This window comes from Salmo trutta, chromosome 6 (genome assembly GCF_901001165.1).
Source record: "Salmo trutta chromosome 6, fSalTru1.1, whole genome shotgun sequence".
NCBI lineage: Eukaryota > Metazoa > Chordata > Actinopteri > Salmoniformes > Salmonidae > Salmo > Salmo trutta.
The window spans coordinates 23,042,418-23,064,133 of NC_042962.1; the positions used below are offsets into that span (position 1 = coordinate 23,042,418).

Sequence of the window (21,716 nt, forward strand, 5' to 3'; positions counted from 1 at the left end):
GAGACTGGATTACAGAGGAACATACTAAAATATAAAGTGCATACACTTCCTTATAAAAACACTAACATATAGACTGAGTATACAAAACATTAAGAACACCTGCTCTTTCCATTCTATGTCATGGAAAGAGCAGGTTTTCTTAATGTTTTGTATATTCAGTGTATAAGTTCATGTTTTTATAGGTGAATCCAGGTGAAAGCTATGATCCCTTATTGATGTCACTTGTTAAATCCACTAAATCCACGAGGAGACAGGTCTTGAGACATGGATTGTGTATGTGTGCCATTCAAAGGGATTATGGTCAAGACAAAATATTTAAGTGTCTTTGAACGGGGTTTGGTAGTAGGTGCTAGGCACACTGGTTTGAGTCAAGAACAGCAACACTGGTGTGTTTTTCACGCTCAACAGTTTTCTGTGTTTATTAAGAATGGTCCACCACCCAAATGACACCCAGCCAACTTGACACAACTGTAGAAAGCATTGGAGTCAAAGCCCCGTAAATCTAACATTTTGCAATCTTGTTTAAACTGGAGCTGGGCTACTTTAATCTGTTAATAGCAAGACTTTCAGAGAGTGTTAGCAATCTGACATATGATAGATAAAACTTTATCTCAACGCATTAATGCCAACTGCACATAATTCTGCACTTTTCACACATTACATTCAACACCGGAATTGAATTCCTATGTCAGACTTCCTTCATGAGGAGTTAGGAAGAGTTAGATCAGTGTTCATGAAGGAAAGGAAGCTGGGTAACACTTTACTTAGTGGTGATATGCAGCACTCATAAATCATTCACATGCATGACAAGGAGTTAAAGAGTTTGAGTGGCCACAGTCCTCCTACCTGAGAGTGACTATGATAGCGGAGGGCTGAGCGCAGGCGGTGATGAGTGTGACGATGAAGAGGAAGATGAGGAAGGGGATGAGGGTGTTACAGGTGCGATCGCACTTCCCCGACACCGCGAAGCCGTTCTCGTTCAGGTAGGTCTTAACGATGACCAGCTGCAGTTGGTTCCCTTGACCACCAGCGGGAGGGCTGATGACCTGTCGGCTTTGGACACACGTACACTCTGTGTAGTTCCTGATCTGTTGGTGGAGATGGACATGGTTAATACATATACACTCGACCTACGTATTTATTTGGACAGTGAAGCTACATCTTTTAATTTGGCTCTATACTCCAGCATTTTGGATTTGAGATCAAATGTTTCATATGAGGCGACAGTACAGAATGTCACTTTTATTTATTTTTTCAGACATATCTGTTTTACCGTTTAGAATTGAAAGCACTTTACGTATCTAGAACCCTCATTTCAAGGTGTTATAAGTATTTGGACAAAATCAGTGTATTACATTTGTCAAAAGTGTAGTATTTGGTCTCCTCATCCTGGCACACACCAGACAGCTTTCTACCGCCCCAGGTTTTTTCCACAAATGCAATCATTGCGACATTTGTAATGGATACGGCAGATGTAGGCGACATTTTCTAAAGATTGTAAACATTTTTATATGTTCGACGGCTGAATTTGTCTTTTGTCAAAGTTTCTTCATTGCAACAAATGAGGGAACGTGTATTTCAAATAACTTATATTGCAGAATAATATTGAAGGTACGCGGGGCATATGATGTTATCACGTCACATTTGTCTTCTAGGTGCACTTTCTAAATGTCGTAAAAAAAAAAAATCACTGGACAAGTTAATGGAAACATACAGTGGGGGAAAAAAGAATTTGATCCCCTGCTGATTTTGTACATTTGCCCACTGATAAAGAAAGGATCAGTCTACAATTTTAATGGTAGGCTTATTTGAACAGTGAGAGACAGAATAACAACACAAATATCCAGAAAAAAGCATGTCAAAAATGTTAGAAATTGATTTGCATTTTAATGAGGGAAATAAGTATTTGACCCCCTCTCAATCAGAAAGATTTCTGGCTCCCAGGTGTCTTTTACACAGGTAACGAGCTGAGATGAGGAGCACACTCTTAAAGGGAGTGCTCCTAACCGCAGCTTGTTACCTGTAAAAAAGACCTGTCCACAGAAGCAATCAATCAGATTCCAAACTCTCCACCATGGCCAAGACCAAAGAGCTCTCCAAGGATGTCAGGGACAAGATTGTAGACCTACACAAGGCTGGAATGGGCTACAAGACCATCGCCAAGCAGCTTGGTGAAAAGGTGACAACATTTAGTGCAATTATTCGCAAATGGAAGAAACACAAAAGAACTGTCAATATCCCTCGGCCTGGGGCTCCATGCAAGATCTCACCTCGTGGGGTTGCAATGATCATGAGAACGGTGAGGAATCAGCCCAGAACTACACGGGAGGATCTTGACAATGAACTCAAGGCAGCTGGGACCATAGTCACCAAGAAAACAATTGGTAACACACTACGCCGTGAAGGACTGAAATCCTGCAGCGCCCGCATGGTCCCCCTGCTCAAGAATACATATACATGCCCGTCTGAAGTTTGCCAATGAACATCTGAATGATTCAGAGGACAACTGGTGAAAGTGTTGTGGTCAGATGAGACCAAAATGGAGCTCTTTGGCATCAACTCAACTCGCCGTGTTTGGAGGAGGAGGAATGTTGCCTATGACCCCAAGAACACCATCTCCACCGTCAAACATGGAGGTGGAAACATTATGCTTTGGGGGTGTTTTTCTGCTAAGGGGACAGGACAACTTCACCGCATCAAAGGGACGATGGACGGGGCCATGTACCGTCAAATCTTGGGTGAGAACATCCTTCCCTCAGCCAGGGCATTGAAAATGGGTCGTGGATGGGTATTCCAGCATGACGACCCAAAACACACGGCCAAGGCAACAAAGGAGTGCCTCAAGAAGAAGCACATTAGGTCCTGGAGTGGCCTAGCCAGTCTCCAGACCGTAATCCCATAGAAAATCTGTGGAGGGAGCTGAAGGTTCGAGTAGCCAAACGTCATCCTCGAAACCTTAATGACTTGGAGAAGATCTGCATAGAGGAGTGGGACAAAATCCCTCCTGAGATGTGTGCAAACCAGGTGGCCAACTACAAGAAACGTCTGACCTCTGTGATTGCCAACAAGGGTTTTGCCACCAAGTACTAAGTCATGTTTTGCAGAGGGGTCAAATACTTATTTCCCTCATTAAAATGCAAATCATTTTATAACATTTTTGACATGCGTTTTCTGGATTTTTTTGTTGTTATTCTGTCTCTCACTCTTCAAATAAACCTGCCATTAAAATTATAGACTGATCATTTGGGCAAAGTGGGCAAACGTACAAAATCAGCAGGGGATCAAATACTTTTTTCCCTCACTGTAGCTAATGACTACATCAAGCTTGTTGGATGCATTTGCAGTTTGTTTTAATTGTGTTTTGGATTATGTGTGCCCAATATAAATGAATGGTAAATAATGTACTGTGTCATTTTGGAGTAGCCTTTATTGTAAATTAGAATAGAATATCTCCCCCCAAAAATGCTAACCTCCCCCGTTACTGATAATGGTGAGAGGTTAGCATGTTTTATGGGTATGATCTTTGTGCATTTGTAACTTTCTTGCTAATCTTTATTGACGATTCATTCATGATTATCCGTAATCATGGTGGCATCCACATTCATGTAGAAGTGCTGAGAAACAATAATGACACAGTATACACACACCTGGCCGTGACTCCACTCTCAGGGGGAGTGGGACATGCAAAAAAAGAAATGTCCATTTCACACCTCACACTTGTACACCATCTAATTACACACACACACACACACACACACACACACACACACACACACACACACACACACACACACACACACACACACACACACACACACACACACACACACACACACACACACACACACACACACACACACACACTGTGGTTTGCAGGATAGGACAAAGTTAACTTGCACACACACACTCTTTCTGGGAAACTTGCCAGTGGGACATTGTATTCCATCTCCTAGAACCCTTAATGCAGCAGAAACATTCAACTCTCACTGGTAATCAAGCCCATCCCTGCTCCCTAGGCTGCATCAAAGGCACCTTGGGATGTTATACTGTACTGTAGCTATGTGGTGAGACTCCTGCACTGTGGGTGCATTGTGTGCTCAGCCAAACACGCATTCTCTCTAAGGCCAGTATTGTGCCTAAATAATCTAGGGGTGTGTGTGTCCCATGAACACTGGTAAAAAGTAACGCACTATATAGGGAATAGGTTGCAATTTGTAACTCACCCCTAGGCATTTCCCTGTCTAGCTTTGCTGTGATATCCTGTCTGATATTGTTTTTAGGATGGGTCTTCCTGCCCAGGGTTTACCTCTCTGAGAAGGGGAGAGGGGGTAGGGGACTCAATGTTATTGTAGGCTGCGGCTAAATTCGTTACAATGGGCTAGCATAACATATTAGATCATCTTTTCAGGTTTACTCCCAAATCAACTCACAGAGCTTAAAATTAAAAGTACTATACATATTTTACTGAATACCGTACAGCCTCATTTTATGTTTTTTTTTTGTTTCTTTTGGCAACCAGGGTTATTGGGAATAAGGTGCATTTTGATTCCTGAATAATCTTCAGGAGACAGCTGGGATTAAGTCGTCAAACAGTTCTGAACAACTGTTCTATTGCTGCTAGGCAACCAGCACGCCTTTCACTGAAGGACCATGTGCATCCTAAATGGCACCCTATTCCCTATATAGTGCACTACTTTTGACCAGAGCCTTTATGGGCCTAGTGCACTAAATAGTTAATAGGGTGCCATTTGGGACGCATACAACTGTCTCCCAGAATGTTTAAAGGGCAGATACGGTTGTCGAGTTCCAGTGCGACTGTGCAGCTAGCTAGGGTTGGGCGATATGGCCTAAAAATCATATCTAAATTTTTTTCAAACTTATGGGCGATTCACATTATACACTCAGTGGCATGTTTATTAGGTACACCACCACGTTAGTGAAAATAGTCGCTCCTACAGACAGTGAGTCAGGTACCTGTGGCTTGCTATATAAAACAGGCAGTCAGGCATCAAGGCATTCAGTTACTGTTCCATGTAATGGGCAAAATGAGTGACCTAAGCAACTTTGAGCGTGGTATGATCTTCAGTGCCAGGCGTGATTGTTCCAGTATCTCAGAAACATCCGGTCTTCTAGTCTTTTTGCGTACAACAGTGTCTAGGGTTTACTAAGAATAGTGCGAAAAACAAAAAAACATGCAGTCAGCGTCAGTCATGTGGGCAAAAACAGCTCGTTGATGTGAGGTCAAAGGAAAAATGGCAAGAATCGTGCAAGCAGAACGGCATCTCGGAACGCACAATTTGTCGGTCCTTGTCACGGATGGCCTATTGCAGCAGACGACCACACCGAGTTCCACTCCTATCAGCTAAAAACAAGAAGAAGCTGCTCCAGTGGGCATGCAATCATAACACTGGACAATTGAGGAGTGGAAAAACATCCGACATATCCCTGTTCCTGTTGCGTCATGCTGATGGCAGAGTCAGGATTTGGCGTGAGCAGCATGAGTCCATGGCGCCATTCTGCCTGGTGTCAACGGTACAGGCTGGTGGTGTAATGGTGTGGGGAATGTTTTCCTGGCACACATTAGGTCCCTTGATACCAATTTAGCAACGTTTGAACCCAGTATTAGATGGGTGTACCTAATAAACTGGCAATCTGAGTGTATATTGCGATTTCTCTAAATAAGGTTTGTTGTACAATTAAAGGTCAAAACACTGCATTTCAGACAATCAGCAATACTTTAATGAATTCAGGGCCTGTGAAATTATACCTAGGCTAATTATTATTATTGAATTTCTTTCACCTTTATTTAACCAGGTAGGCCAGTTGAGAACAAGTTCTCATTTACAACTGCGACCTGGCCAAGATAAAGAAAAGCAGTGCGACGCAAACACAGAGTTACACATGGAATAAACAAATGTACAGTCAATAACACAATAGAAAAAATCTATATACAGTGTGTGCAAATGAGGTAAGATTATGGAGGTAAGGCAATAAATAGGCCATAGTGGCGAAGTAATTACAATTTAGCAATTAAACACTGGAGTGATAGATGTGCAGAAGATGAATGTGCAAGTAGAGATACTAGGGTGTAAAGGAGAAAAAAAAAGAAAAAAAACAATATGGGGATGAGGTAGTTGGATGGGCTATGCGTGTGCAATGATCTGTGAGCTGCTCTGACAGCTGATGCTTAAAGTTAGTGAGGGAGATATGAGTCTCCAGCTTCAGTGATTTTTGTAATTCGTTCCAGTCATTGGCAGCAGAAAACTGGAAGGAAAGGCGGCCAAAGGAAGAATAGGCTGTGTGGGTGACCAGTGAACTGTATCTGCTTGAGCACGTGCTACGGGTGGGTGCTGCTATGGTGACCAGTGAGCTGAGATAAGGCAGGGATTTACCTATTAAAGACTTATAGATGACCTGGAGCCAGTGGGTTTGGCGACGAATATGAAGCAAGGGCCAGCCAACGAGAGCATACGGGTCACAGTGGTGGGTAGTATATGGGGCTTTGGTGACAAAATGGATGGCACTGTGATAGACTGCATCCAATTTGCTGAGTAGAGTGTTGGAGGCGATTTTGTAAATGACATCGCCGAAGTGAAGGATCGGTAGGATAGTCAGTTTTACGAGGGTATGTTTGGCAGCATGAGTGAAGGATGCTTTGTTGCGAAACAGGAAGCCGATTCTAGATTTAATTATATGACTTCAACAACCATAAGATCCACTAATTGTAATTCATCAAATATATTTGATACAGCTGGCACACAACAGACCACTTAATTCAAACAACTGCCCAAATGACATCATTTATTGTCATTCAGTTAAAAAGGGGCCTGTGGCTGTGTGCTGGCGCTAACAATGTGACTTGTGCTGTCTCTCTACAATCTCTCAGGATCAAGGATACAGAGCCTTGAACGCGGGGAGCAAACACAATTCTTCAGGTCTCAGACAAGCCTACTCATCACATGCACACACACGTGTACAGGTGTTGCCTGGTCAGTCGAGTGTGTACTTACCCCAGTGCTGCCGTTGCTCACTGTGCTGCACCCAGCCAGGCAGGGGTTAAAGTAGGTGATGCTGTCAGAGCCACACACCGGGGCATACTCATGGATCTTACAGCCACAGTTCACATTACAGCCTCCAGTCAGGTTATGATGGGTCATAGTCAGGGTGGGCCTGGAGAGATAGTTGAGTTACATTTCATTTTATTGGAGTAATGATATGTTGCACACCAGAATTACCAACACTTTCAGAACAAACAAGGAATTGTAAGAGAGAGAGAGAGAGAGAGAGAGAGAGAGAGAGAGAGAGAGAGAGAGAGAGAGAGAGAGAGAGAGAGAGAGAGAGAGAGAGAGAGAGAGAGAGAGAGAGAGAAGAGAGAGAGAGAGAGAGAGAGAGAGAGAGAGAGAGAGAGAGAGAGAGAGAGAGAGAGGAGAGAGAGAGAGAGAGAGAGAGAGAGAGAGAGAGAGAGAGAGAGAGAGAGAGAAAGAGAAAGAGAAAGAGAGAGAGGTGTATAAAACATTATGAACATGACATAGACTGACCAGGAGAATCCAGGTGAAAGCTATGATCCCTTATTGATGTCCCTTGTTCAATCCACTTCAATCAGTGTAGATGAAGGGGAGGAGACAGGTTAAAGAAGGATTTTTAAGCCTTGAGACAACTGAGACGTGGATTGTGTATGTGTGCCATTCAGAGTGTGAATGGGCAAAACAAAATATTTCAGTGCCTTTGAACGGGGTATGGTAGTAGGTGGCTGGCACACCGGTTTGTGTCAAGAACGGCAACGATGCTGGGTTTTTCCAGGCTTAACAGTTTTCTGTGTGTATCAAGAACGGTCCACCACCAAAAGGACATCCAGCCAACTTGACAACTGTGGGAAGCATTGGAGTCAACATGGGCCAGCATCCCTGTGGAACGCTTTCGACACCTTGTAGAGTCCATTTCTCAAGGTGTTCTTAATGTTTTATACACTCAGTATATATATATATATATATATATATATATATATATATATATATATATATATATATATATATATATATATATATATATATATATATATATAAATAAGAGAGAGAGAGAGAGAGAGAGAGAGAGAGAGAGAGAGAGAGAGAGAGAGAGAGAGAGAGAGAGAGAGAGAAATAGAGAGCAATAGAGAAAGACAGACAGAGAGAGATATAGAAAGAGAGTGATAGGGACTGAATAAACATGACAGTAGTTCTGTGGGAACCAGGTTCTAACTCAAACAATGATCTTATCCCTCTAAACACAGTGGGGCAGAGAAGCCTGTCTCCAGTTGACTCTGGGAGTTCCAACACTGAGCTCTATCGGAACGATAGAACACAACACCTCAATATTCGGAGAACTTTCCCGAATACCCTGCTTATTTCCTGAATCTTCCAACAGGGATTACTGGAAAACCTGGGAATTGTTGAAACCGTAGTCAGGCTACAAACACCGCCTTGCGAAAGCACACAGACAGGAATCTGCTTTTACATACAAAACATACAAATAGCATGATATTTTCCCCACTTATATCATTACGCCACTATGCACCACTAGACCATGTTATGGCAACTCCAAATGATGTAAGCGGTCACATTTTTGTTGCCTGTATTTAGTCATTGAGAACACGTTCTCTTTTACAATAACGACCTGGAGCAGTGTCCCTAAATCCAATGATCTACCGGTCAATCTGTCTGGTCAGTTCAGGTCAGGTTGAGATAACCCTTCAGTTGTGAGTTGGGTTGTTGGGTCTGACCCTGACATAACAAAGCCCCGTTAAATTCCAGCACTAGGCCAACAGGCAGGGGAGGGGGCACAGAATGGAGTCAGTCTGGCCCTTCTTGGCGACCCAGTCGCACTATGGTGATTACACATCTCCACTCTAGACAAAGCCACTGTGACTGGCTGGCTGCACCAGTTGGAGCCAGCAGATGTTACAGAAACATAAAATAAAAAGCCTAAGAGTCAGCCAACAGGATACAGATTAGTATACTATAGCAGGAGAGGGGGCAGTGGATGAATTTCCTGGTAGTGTAGTTAAGTTTCCCTACTGTTGGTATAATGTTCGTCTTGGGCGATAGAGGTCAGAGGTGAACTAGGGTCAGACACAGTCTGCTTCCCAAGTGGAAGCCTACTCCCTATATAGTGCACTACTTTTGACCAGAGCCTGTATAGTGCACCATTTTTTACCCAGGATAGCAATGCCCTATATAGTGTATAGGGTGCCATTTCGGACGCGGTCAGAGCGTGTGTTAGTATGAATCAGTAGTTATGCCACTATTGACATTCCTCATGATATTGCCAGTAGACCCAGCCCTCTTCATCATCAGCTCACAGCTTCCTGTTAGCTGATCTATACACTGACTCTCTGAGACAAAGGAGTGCTCAGAACAGTCTGTCTGGGACACTGGTCAGGTCAGACAGGACAACGCTGACTCTCTGAGACGAAGGAATGCTCAGACAGGACAGCGCAGAAGTAGAAAAGAGAAGAGGGTCTGATACTGTAGAGTGGGAGAAAGACACATTACATACTGTCTGCGTCCCAAATTGCACCCTATTCCCTACATAGTGAACTACTTTTGACCAAGTCCCAGTAGTCCACTATAGCATAGTGCACTACCAGGCTGTATCACAACCGGCCGTGATTGGGAGTCCCATATGGCGGCACACAATTGGCCCAGTGTCGTCCGGGATTGACTGGGGTAGGCCGTTATTGTAAATAAGAATTTGTTCTTAACTGACTTGCCTAGTTAAATAAAGGTGAAATGAAATAAATAAAATAAATAAAGGGAATAGGGTGCCACTTAAAACGCATCCACTGTACAGCTGTTGCTTTAGATCACATACGCAATACATGTTAGCGGTGTGTGTGTGTGTGTGTGTGTGTGTGTGTGTGTGTGTGTGTGCATCCGTGCGTGTGCGCTTGGGTGTGTGAGCGTGTACTTACACGTGTGCTTGTTCGTTTGTTAGTGTGTGCTTAAGTGTGCATGCATTGTGTGTGTGTGCGTGCGTGCGTGCGTGCGCGCGCCCACAGACTTCCATGCCATCCAGGGACGCAGGATGGGGACCAAGCATGAGGAGTGATGATTACACAAACATCTCAACTTGATGGGACTATATAAAACAGAACAGAAATAGAAGGTGATGTGGGGATGAATCCTATGTGTTCCACAGCAGATGATAGTGTTGCGTGCGTGTGTGAGTGTGTGTGGTTGCTAATGGACCAGTCACACCAACACCACGCCAATAGAACTAACGGCTGTTGAATAGGTGTTGATGATGGTTAAAATAGAACACTGGTGTTAAATACTGTATTCGCTCACAGTGGCAAATGATAAACCATTGAAGAATAGCAATAGTCTTCAGTGATATAAGAACTCATAGTAGTAATCATGTATAAGTCTTGTAGCCAATACCATAGAGTAACATAGTAGTAATAGAAAACTGTGATTGCTGCTTGATATCAAGTCAGCTTTGGTGCTCAGTAACAGTGTCTCCCTTCAAGGTGGATCCTGGAGTTAAACAGGACTGCATCCTTGCACCCAGCCTGTTTTCTATCTTCATCGTGGCCATCCTCCACCTCACAGGCTCAAATCTGCCTCAGGGAGTCCAAATCCTGCACAGAACAGACTGCAAACCTGAACAGATTCAAAGCCAAGAGCAAAAATCACCACCCCTACATTGTGGAGCTCCAGTATGCAGACGATAACGCCAACACTGCCCACTCGGAAGAGGACTTTCAGTGCAACCTGGACGCTTTCGCAAAGGCAGACAAGCTTCTTGGTCTGGCCGACCAAATTCCTCCACCAACCACAGCGTGACTAAAATACACCAGCCCCAGCAATACAAATTGACAATACCAATGTGGACCAGTTTCCCTACTTTGGCAGCCTTCTCTGCTCCAATGCCGACATTGACACTGAGATACATCCCCGCCTAAGCCATGCCAGTGGAGCTTTCTCAAGACTGAGGAATAGAGTCTTCAAGGATCGCGACATCCAGGCCAGAATAAAAATCCTGGTCTACAAAGCAGTACTGCTCCCTATTCTACTGTATGGGTCAGCAATATGGACCACATACAGCAGCCATCTTAAAGCCCTGGTGTCACCAAAGATGGCCTCCGCAACATCATGAGGATCAGCTGGGAAGACAAGCGCATCAACACCAGTGTCCTTGAGGAGGCAAACATCAGTAGCACCACTCAACACCAGCTCTGATGGACTGGCCATGGTGCCAACTCGCCTCCCGAAACAGGTCAGTGGGCTCCTGGATGACAAAAGAAGTGGTACAAGGACAAGCTAAAGACTAATCGCAAAAAGTACTACAAAAGACAGGTCGACATGGAGAAAAACTGTCCAAGAGGGGGTAGCGCGGTACAAAGAAGATCTCCGCCGTGGCACAGAGGACAAGCGGCAAATTCGAAAGGAGAGACTTTCCATCAAGAAGGTCCAACCATCACTCACCCCCTGCCCACACTGCACCAAAATACGTGGCTCCCAGATCGGCCACCCGAAGACCCACAAGCAGGACCCATCAGGTGGACAATCATACACGACCCAGAGCGACCGCCGATGATGATGGGTATATAGTAACGACTCTTACCCTGTGGATTTCACTGTGGTAATAGTCACAGTGATATCAGTGATCCTTATCCACTTAATGTAATAATAACATCTGTGTAATAGTATTCTAGTAACTCTTACCCAGTGCTGTATCAGACGTAGCTAGATGTAATAGTTATACTACTACTCTGATATACTGTATCTTACTCTGTGATGTATGGTATATTGGTGTAATAGTAATATCTGTAGTAGTATTGTAGAAGTAATGCGGTAACTCTTACCAGGCGGGGTATGGTATGTTGATATAATAGTATACAGTACCAGTCGAAAGGTTTTTCTAAACTTGTACTATTTTCTACATTGTAGATTAATAGTGAAGACTTCAAAACTATGAAATAATACATATGGAATCATGTAGTAAGCAAAAAAGTGTTAAATCAAAATATATTTTAGATTTTTTGATTCTTCAAAGTAGCCACCCTTTGCTTTGATGACAGCTTTGCACACTCTTGGCATTCTCTCAACCAGCTTCATGAGGTAGTCACCTGGAAAACATTTAAATTAACAGGTGTGCCTTGTTAAAATTTAATTTGTGGAATTTCTTTCCTTTTTTATGCATTTGAGCCAATCAGCTGTGTTGTAACAATGTAGGGATGGTTTACAGAAGATAGCCCTATTTGGTAAAAGACCAAGTCCATATTATGGCAAGAACAGCTCAAATAAGCAAAGACAAATTACAGGCCATCATTACTTTAAGACATGAAGGTCAGTCAGTATGGAAAAAGTTTCTTCAAGTGCAGTCGCAAAAACCATCAAGCGCTATGATGAAACTGTCTCTCATGAGGACCGCCACAGGAAAGGAAGACCCAGAGTTACCTCTTCTGCAGAGAATAAGTTCACTAGAGTGACAGCCTCAGAAATTGCAGCCCAAATAAATGCTTTACAGAGTTCAAGTAACAGACATCTCAACATCAACTGTTCAGAGGAGACTGCATGAATCAGACCTTCATGGTCGAATTGCTGCAAAGAAACCACTACTAAAGGACACCAATCAGAAGAAAAGACTTGCTTGGGCCAAGAAACACAAGCAATGGACATCAGACCGGTGGAAATCTATCCTTTGGTCTGATGAGATTTTTGGTTACAACCTCCATATCTTTGTGAGACGCAGAGTAGGTGAACGGATGATCTCTGCATGTGTGGTTCCCACTGTGCTGATGACACTGTCAGTGATTTATTTAGAATTCAAGGCACACTTAACCAGCATGGCTACCACAGCATTCTGCAGCGATACGCCATCCCATCTGGTTTGCGCTTAATGGGACTATAATTTGTTTTTCAACAAGATTATGACCCAACACACCACCAGGCTGTGTAAGGGCTATTTTACCAAGAAGGAGCGTGATGGAGTGCTGCCTCAGATGACCTGGCCTCCACAATCACCTGACCTCAACACAATTGAGATGGTTTGGGATGAGTTGGACCGCAGAGTGAAGGAAAAGCAGCCAAGAAGTGCTCAGCATATGTGGGAACTCCTTCAAGACTGTTGGAAAAGCATTCCAGGTGAATCTGGTTGAGAGAATACCAAGAGTGTGCAAAGCTGTCATCAAGGCAACTTGCCCAGTGGTGTATGGTATGTGTTGATGTTATACTAATATCTGTTGAATAGTAGTAGTATTGTAGTAGCAGTAACTCTTACCCAGTGGTGTATGGTATGTTGATGTTATAGTAATAGCTGCAGTATTATATTCATAGTATTGTAGTTTTTTTTCCATAACTTACCCGGTTGTCTATGGCATGTTGATATAATAGTAATATGTGCAGTATAGTAGTAGTTTTGTAGTAACTCTGTAGTTGTATTGTAGTAATTCTTTAACTGCTGCCTAGTTAAATAAAGGTTAAATATATATATATTTTTAAACAACTCTTACCCAGTGCTGTATGGCATGTATAGTATTATATGTAGTATTATATTAGTAGAATTGTAGAAGTAGTAGTAGCATTGGAGTAGCAGTAGTTGTGTTGTAACTTACCCAGTGGTGTATATTATGTTGATGTAATAGTAGTATATTAGTAGTAGTATATTAGTAGTAGTATTGCAGTAACTCACCCAGTGGTGTATGGTATATTGATACCTCCCAGGTTGATGCTCTCACAGCCCACGATGAAGAGCGTAGAGAAACAGAGCAGAGACACCCCGCTACAGATCATAGCCAGCTTGGCTGACTCTCTGGCTCCCAACTTCAGCTTCTTGATGATGTAGCCCCCTAGGACGATACCCACCCCAGCACTGGGCACGATGATCACACCTGGGTTGGGGGAGAGAGAGCCATTATTATTTTGAACATAAATAAGCCGCAGGTGCCTACTGGTACATTGAAACAAATTAACTTTACACAGGCTTTAACGAAACACGGCTTGTAACAAAATAAACAGGCTTTAACGAAACACGGCTTGTAACAAAAAATTACAAATTTGCAATAAGCTTTAGCTGTCTTTTTGCACTGAGTCAATTCCTCACGCTGCTGTTTCCAACGTCTTATCATCGACTCATTAAGACCAAGCTCCCGTGCAGCAGCTCTATTTCCTTTTCCAACAGCCAGATCAATCGCCTTCAACTTGAAAGCTGCATCATATGCATTTCTCCGTGTCTTTGCCATGATGAGGGTGACAAAATGACTACCGTAATCAGAATGATGGGAAGTTTGAGAGCGCTCGATTTAATCTAAACAGTAAACAAAAAAGTTGTTTGACCTTAACCGGCAATTTCATTGGTCTAATGAAAGCTTCATGCCGCCAAAAAACTGAGCACGTCACAGAATGTGTTTTTTTTTAGAAAAAAAAATTGAAAGCGGGAAAAATCCATATATTAGCCGCGTCATTGTTTAAGCCGCGAGGTTCAAAGCGTGGGAAAAAAGTTGCGGCTTATAGTCCGGAATTTACGGTAGTTCAGGAAAAGCATTCAAGACAAGAAATGGGCAGAGGGCATGGTATTAGAGGGATATTGTAACAAACATTGACAACAAGTTGCTGTGAAACATATTATTCATGGGTTCCTCACTCGGTCGCATCGCTGCCATTGTCATCAACGTTCTACAGATGACTCAGCATATTGATGTCGCACTGATGGTTAATGCCAAGTCTTTCTGAAAGGTGGCTAATGACCGTTTTGTCAAATTTACACTATAGTGGCCTGGAAATAAGATGACATTGCTGAAGCAGACAAATAATTAGTAGGAAACAACTTTGCCACCATTATGATGTCGTCAGGTTCACTTTAAAGAGATGGCAAATGGTACCATTAGCTAGCAAAGTTAGTCAGAAATAGCTAGCAATGCTAACGTTAGCTAGCTAAAATGTCAGCGTTCTCCACTCTAGACAAAGTTATACTGCATCTAAAGTCAATCTGGAGACATCACAATGATGACAAAAGCTTGTCCTACTAAATATTTGCCTCCTTTTGAAATGTCGTGTATCCAAGCCACAGTAAATCACTTTGACGAAATCTTCATCAGCACCCATTGAGACTGCATTGAGTAGAAGGCTCAGTTGGGCATCAGTCCTAAAACAAAAGCTCAAAACAATATTGTGGCAAAATGCAACCCATTAATAAATGTGACGAAGAAGCTGTTGGGCAATACAGTAGCAGGAGGACAGTTAGTGTACTGTATAATAGCAGTGAGTAGTGTGGGTTGGGGTTGTGAGTTATATTAGGGCCGGCCGGAGGAGGGCTGTAGTAGTTAGAGGCTGGAGTCGGGTTAGGGCAGCAAACACACCCACACCCTAGTTGACAGGCAGGGTAAGTCAAAGAGGCAGGACGGGGTCAGTGTGTATTTCCACTGGAGGACTAGGACCCAGAGAGGCTGCACATGCCTGTCCTCTATCCCAGCCACAGGCCCTCTCAGCTGGGTAACAAGGCAGGGGAGACAGGGGATGGAGGGAGACGGTAGGAAACATAGGATCAGAGAAGAGAGTGTTCTGAATACTGTGTGTGTGTTTGCATGTTTGGACACTCACACAGTATGTACTATATCTCCCTCTCGGGTTCTCACTCACATACACACATTCTCCATTTACATGATCTTTATATGAACTACAGATTTGGACCTTAATTTGAGCCAGTTTGCTCCAGTAGGAAAATAACCCTGCAGCAACAGAACATGTGAATAATTATGTGGATTATACAGTGCATTCGGAAAGTATTCAGACACACCACATTTTGTTACGTTACAGCCTTATTCTAAAATTGATTAAATCGTTTTTTTCCCCCCTCATCAATCTAGACACAATACCCTATAATGACAGGCACAGATCTGGGACAACAAAACATTTCCGCAGCATTGAAGGTCCCCAAGAACACAGTGGCCTCCACCAAGGCCCTTCTCCCCCATTTTAGAATAAGGCTGTAACGTAACAAAATGTCGAAAAAATAAAAGGGTCTGAATACTTTCCCGAATGCACCGTAATTAATGGACTGTAGCTTATGATGATCCTGTAAGTGATTCATGCGTTTCTGTGGCGAGATCTTACTTGCTTAAACACGCGCACACACACACACACACACACACACACACACACACACACACACACACACACACACACACACACACACACACACACACACAAGCTGGAGTCTTATATCTCCCTCTCTAACTTTAAGCATCAACTGTCAGAGCAGCTTACCGATCACTGTACCTGTGCACAGCCAATCTGTAAATAGCACACCCAACTACCTCATCCCCATATTGTTATTTATCCTCTTTCTCTTTTGCACCCCAGTATCTCTACTTGCAAATCATCATCTGCACATCTATCACTCCAGTGTTAATGCTAAATTGTAATTATTTCGCCTCTATGGCCTATTTATTGCATTACCTCCCTACTCTTCTACATTTTCACACACTGTACATAGATTTTTCTATTGTGTTATTGCCACTACGTTTGTTTATGTGTAACTCTGTGTTGTTGTTTTTGTCGCACTGCTTTGCTTTATCTCAACCAGGTCGCAGTTGTAAATGAGAACTTGTTCTCAACTGGCCTACCTGGTTAGAAAAAGGTGAAAAAAATGTAAATAATAAATAATAAAAACACACACACACACACACCTCTCTTTTTCCCTTCACACCTCACACACACACACACATCTGTCTGCTAAAACTTCCCTCTGCTGCTGCTGTCTTCTCTCTCACTTTCTCTATCCTCGCTCTCCGTCTTTCTGTCACCCTCTCGCTCACACTGGCATTCCTTTATGTGTGTGTGTGTGACGGGCCCTCTCGGCCGGGTAGCGAGGCCGGGGGGACAGGGGACGGAAGGGGACGGAGGGAGGAGATTGGAAACACAGGATCAGAGAGGAGAGCAGCGTTCGACATGTTCTACAACTTGACAGCGTGTTACGTGCAGAGAAAAAGACCCCCCGCTCTCTTCAGCGAGATTGCAAGACGGACCTCTTCTGCTACCAGGACAACACATGATTTAAACAGCATTTCTACAGTGGTGCTTCTGGCTACAAAGAGGGAGGAGAAGTGGACAGAGGAAGAAAGGAGGGATAGAATGATGGATGAGACAGAGGACAGCACAAAGAAGGTTAGAAAGAATGTTTTAGCAGAAAGGTGTGTGTGTGTGTGTGTGTGTGAGAGAGAGAGGTGTGGGTGATGATGCTACTATTTCTGTAGCTGTAACTAATGAGCCAAGAACAGTGACAGTTCTCTCGGGCCCCTGAGAGAACGCAACTACACACACACACACACACACACACACACACACACACACACACCTATGCAGACATACTCGCAAACGGGCATACATGCATTTACACCCCCTCCCCACCACACACTCAACACGTCTACCATTCCTACAATCCTATGACAGTATTCTCTTATCTCCTCTTAAAACAAGCTAGGATGTTCATACCTGTTACATGTGATCTTATTCATTATAACCCAAAAGACTAAATTGATCCTAGATCAGCACTCTGTGATGCTTTATGAATGGTCAGCCCTCATCATTCCACCACTCTGCTCCTCCTAAGGTATCCTCTGTTGACATCATCATCTTAAACTACTAACCTGTCTTTCTCTCTTCTTGTCTCTTGGCAACAGGCAGATGAACTAGCGTCACCGTGGGTGCCTCACACACACACACACACACACACACACACACACACACACACACCTCCCTCCCTGGGTTGTCAAAGGCTGCCCTGTCAATATCAAGTTGTCAATCAGTGACCTGCTAGTACCAATAATGGCAATACAGATTAGGGTGTTAAGTGTTATAGATTGGAAGAGACGCTTCACTGATGAAGGTATAACAGTCCTCTGACCTCTGTATGTGTTGATGGGTGGTGAGCTTTTGAAGCAATGTGGCTGCCGTGGTACATGTACATATGTATACATGCGCTTAAAATACATGTTATTACAAATGCTACAGTAAAGGCATTGTGGAAAATATGTGTTGGGGAATGTGTTTGTTGTGATGCGAGTGTGGGTTTGTGTCGCGAATGGGTGTCATTTGGTCAGTGCATGAGAACATGTCAGTGAGAGGACAGGACTGTCGAGCTTACACACGCACGCACACACGACAGTAGAGCTGACTAGAGCCCTCTGACTGTCCTTCTACACTACAGTACCATGACCCATCACTACACTGGCCTGTCCCCTCAGGTGTGTGTGTAGAGCGACTCAAGAGACAGGAAGAGTAATTGAGAAAGAAAGAGAGACGAAGACAGAGGGCTATCTATTCTTCTGTGTAACTGAGTGATAAGGCTAGCTCCTCAGTATCTCTCCTCTCTCTAACCTTGACAGACAGACAGACAGACAGACAGACAGACAGACAGACAGACAGACAGACAGACAGACAGACAGACAGACAGACAGACAGACAGACAGACAGACAGACAGACAGACAGACAGACAGACAGACAGACAGACAGACAGACAGACAGACAGACAGACCAGACAGACAGACAGACAGACAGACAGACAGACAGACAGACAGACAGACAGACAGACAGACAGACAGACAGACAGACAGACAGACAGACAGGGAGAGAGAGAGAGAGAGAGAGAGAGAAACAGAGAGAGACAGACACACAGAGAGAGAGCGAGAGAGAGAAACAGTGTTAGTCTTACCTGTGTATATGCTGGCGTTAGACGCAGGGATGCCAAACTGGGACTCTATGAACTTGGGTATGAATGTGATGAAGGCTGTAACGATGGCACATTCTGCTGTGTAGGACAGACTGACAAACAGGAACGTTGTGTTGGACAGGATCCTTATCGCTGCCTTGGGGAGGTCTGGGGATAGACCAGAGATATGAGTACACTAAAAGACAAACATACAGTAGACACACACATGTAATAACACACACAGCTTGTATGCTTGGAGGTCTGGAGACGCTAAACGTGTTTATGGTAATTAACGGTGAATTACGGTTAGAACGGCGGTCATTTGCATGACAATAACCGACTGACAAAATTTCATGAACGCCACAGCCCTATAAATAACCCACTGTTACCGGGCAAGGCAGGGCAGGACGAGGGACACTCACCTCAAATAACCAATGACCCAATGAGAAATAACCAGAAGAAAAGACGGTGTGTTCTTGTGTGTTCAATAGTCCTGGGTGGTAACACATTACAGCTATCTAGACACACAGCTACTGTGCACCAATCGGACCATTTTTGCTCAATTTATTCTATAAAACGTTGGATTTACATCAAGGTTCCACAATACGCAACAATGTGAGTTGTTTCTCTACAAGGAAGACATCCTATCTCTACAACACACCAGAGGTCCCATTTTATTTGTAACACCTCAGAGTGATCACTGCTTGGACAGCAGCTGTTTGTTATTGGTCACAGAGGAAACTGTTTCCTTTCACACCTCAGGAAGCATCATCAGTATCACAGAGATTTTACGCACGCACGCACGCACATGCACAATCCTCTGTGTATAGTGTGTGTTGTGCTGAGAGATTGTATATTTTGTGGAGTGTGTGTGCGTAGTGTGTGTGTTGTGGCATTGATGACACTAATCAGCCACTTGAAACACCACTTAAAAGTTCAATTCCAAATATTTTTAGCACATATATCTCTCTCTCCAGTCATAACCAGAATATGTGAATTAGCCTTAAGGAACCAGGGACCCCAAATCCTGCTCCCCCGCTGTCTGAAGACGATTTATAATTAGAGCTATAAGCTCCTCCTAACCCAATTTCACCCTTTCTTTGTTTTATCATTCATTGGATTAATCACATGGTTGTGTGTGTATGTGTGCGCGTGCGTGTGTGAACATATCCAGAATGTTTGGGTTCAAGAGGTGATGATGATACAATTTGGACCGTAACTATTGAAAGCCAATAGCTAATTGTTTACTTAATTTGCCATCCCTCTCTAGTCACATGGTTGTGAGTATAGGAGGACAGAAAGTTGTCGTTCGCGTTTGTGTCATGAATGATCCAATGAGTTTTGACCCTAAGCCAATCATCCTTTAGTTTTAACAAGGCATTGGCCCTCCCCTCCCCTATAGGTCAATCATTTGTCTAGTTCCCCCCCCTCAGTTTTGTCCACTTTTTCAGGATTGCAAAGAAAATGAATGAAATTAAAGCAAACAGCGGAGAGATCAATTCCTAGAGTGTCATTGGGCCAATGGATCAGGTACAGAGTGAGAGAGACAGTTTGGGTGAATGTAGCCTAGCGGTTAAGAGCGTTGGACCAGTAACCGGAAAGGTCGCTGGTTCGAATCCCCGAGCCGACTAGGTGAAAAATCTGTCGATGTTTCCTCGAGCAAGAAACTTAACCCTAATTGCTCCAGTAAGTCGCTGTGGATAAGAGCGTCTGCTAAATGACTCAAATGTAAATGAATGGGAGTGTTATTAAATCATTCAACCACATCATGAGTCCTAAAAACAGCCTTCAGAAACAACAGTGTGTTCAAAATGGTCCCCTATTTAGTGCAGTACTTTTTGACCAGGGCCACATACGGTAACGCACTACATAGGGAATATGGTGTCATTTGGGACAAAGTCATAGTGAGTCAGTCGTTTTCAGAAGGTTGAAACAGCCACTTCAGCGGTCTCCTGCCTTTGGGGCACAAAGTGTTGAATTTATCCTTTCCACCCAAACACAAACATGCTGGCAGGCAGCCTGTACTGGACTCAAATACGCATAATATAAAGCCCAGAAAGCCGTGCCTCATCTGCAGTTTCAGAGTGATAAAGTTAGATTAGTGTGTGCTGTGAGGGGGAACGTAACTAGGTCTCCCAGAGAGGAGAGGAGAGTCACAGGAGAAAGACTTTGGAAAATACAGGAGAGGAAATGAGGGGACTTTCTTTTTTACATAAGGACAGTGGTTCATCAATTAAACGTTTTGAGCTTCATGCCGTGACACGTTTGTGGTAGAGGAAGGTAAATTGCGTCATTCCGTCACACTATCGCAAGGGAGAGAAGGTTGATTAGGCTTTTGGTTCTGCTTTTGGTTTCTCTCTCTCAAAAACAGAAAGTATTCTAAATAAAAAAATGTAAATGTAAATAACAAATTGGCTTTTTTACCACAGTGTGGAAAGGCTGATCGCCCCTCTATATAGAGTGAGTTTCTGAAACACAGAGTCCTTCTTTGCTGATGTTAAGAAGAAACTGAATGAAAGAGAGTCCAGCGAGAATACAGAGGGGAAAAAGGTTACCCATATTTTCAAGACCTGAGCTATTTCATTTATTTGTTTTATTTATGAAATGTACTAGTTTTGTGGGGAAATGTAATGTATTTGTTTAGGCTTGGCCTAGTTAGTAGGCTATTTTGCAGCATAAAGCCGAGCGACTCACTCATTTGTGGCTTTGGATTAAAATAAATAAGTACCGACATTCTTACTGATCATTTTCAATAAAGAAATGTTTTGACCACGTTAATCTGCTCATGTTGTGTGTATGTGTTCAATTATATGTGACATTGTGGTTACAATGATGAATGTAAACAATCTGAATCAAATAAATCCTATTTATAATACAGCGCATTTGGAAAGTATTCAGACCCCTTCACTTTTTCCACATTTTGTTATGTTCCAGCAATATCTAAAATGGGCTAATAGCCCACAATAAGAAAGCGAAAATTGTTTTTATTTTTATTTTAGCAAATGTATATAATAAAAAGAAAAAA

The 21,716-nt window shown here is 43.2% G+C and overlaps 1 protein-coding gene across 1 annotated transcript in view; it reads right to left on the minus strand.

Moving 5' to 3' along the window:
• LOC115195681 (solute carrier organic anion transporter family member 5A1-like) overlaps positions 1-21,716 on the minus strand; it is a 95,896-nt gene that overhangs the window by 2,606 nt on the left and 71,574 nt on the right. The window contains exons 5-8 of the mRNA XM_029755803.1: positions 18,695-18,859; positions 13,675-13,873; positions 7,011-7,170; positions 847-1,088 (exon numbers count right to left, since the gene is read on the minus strand). Coding sequence (XP_029611663.1) covers positions 847-1,088; positions 7,011-7,170; positions 13,675-13,873; positions 18,695-18,859 — 766 coding nt within the window. The remainder of the gene's footprint in view (positions 1-846; positions 1,089-7,010; positions 7,171-13,674; positions 13,874-18,694; positions 18,860-21,716) is intronic.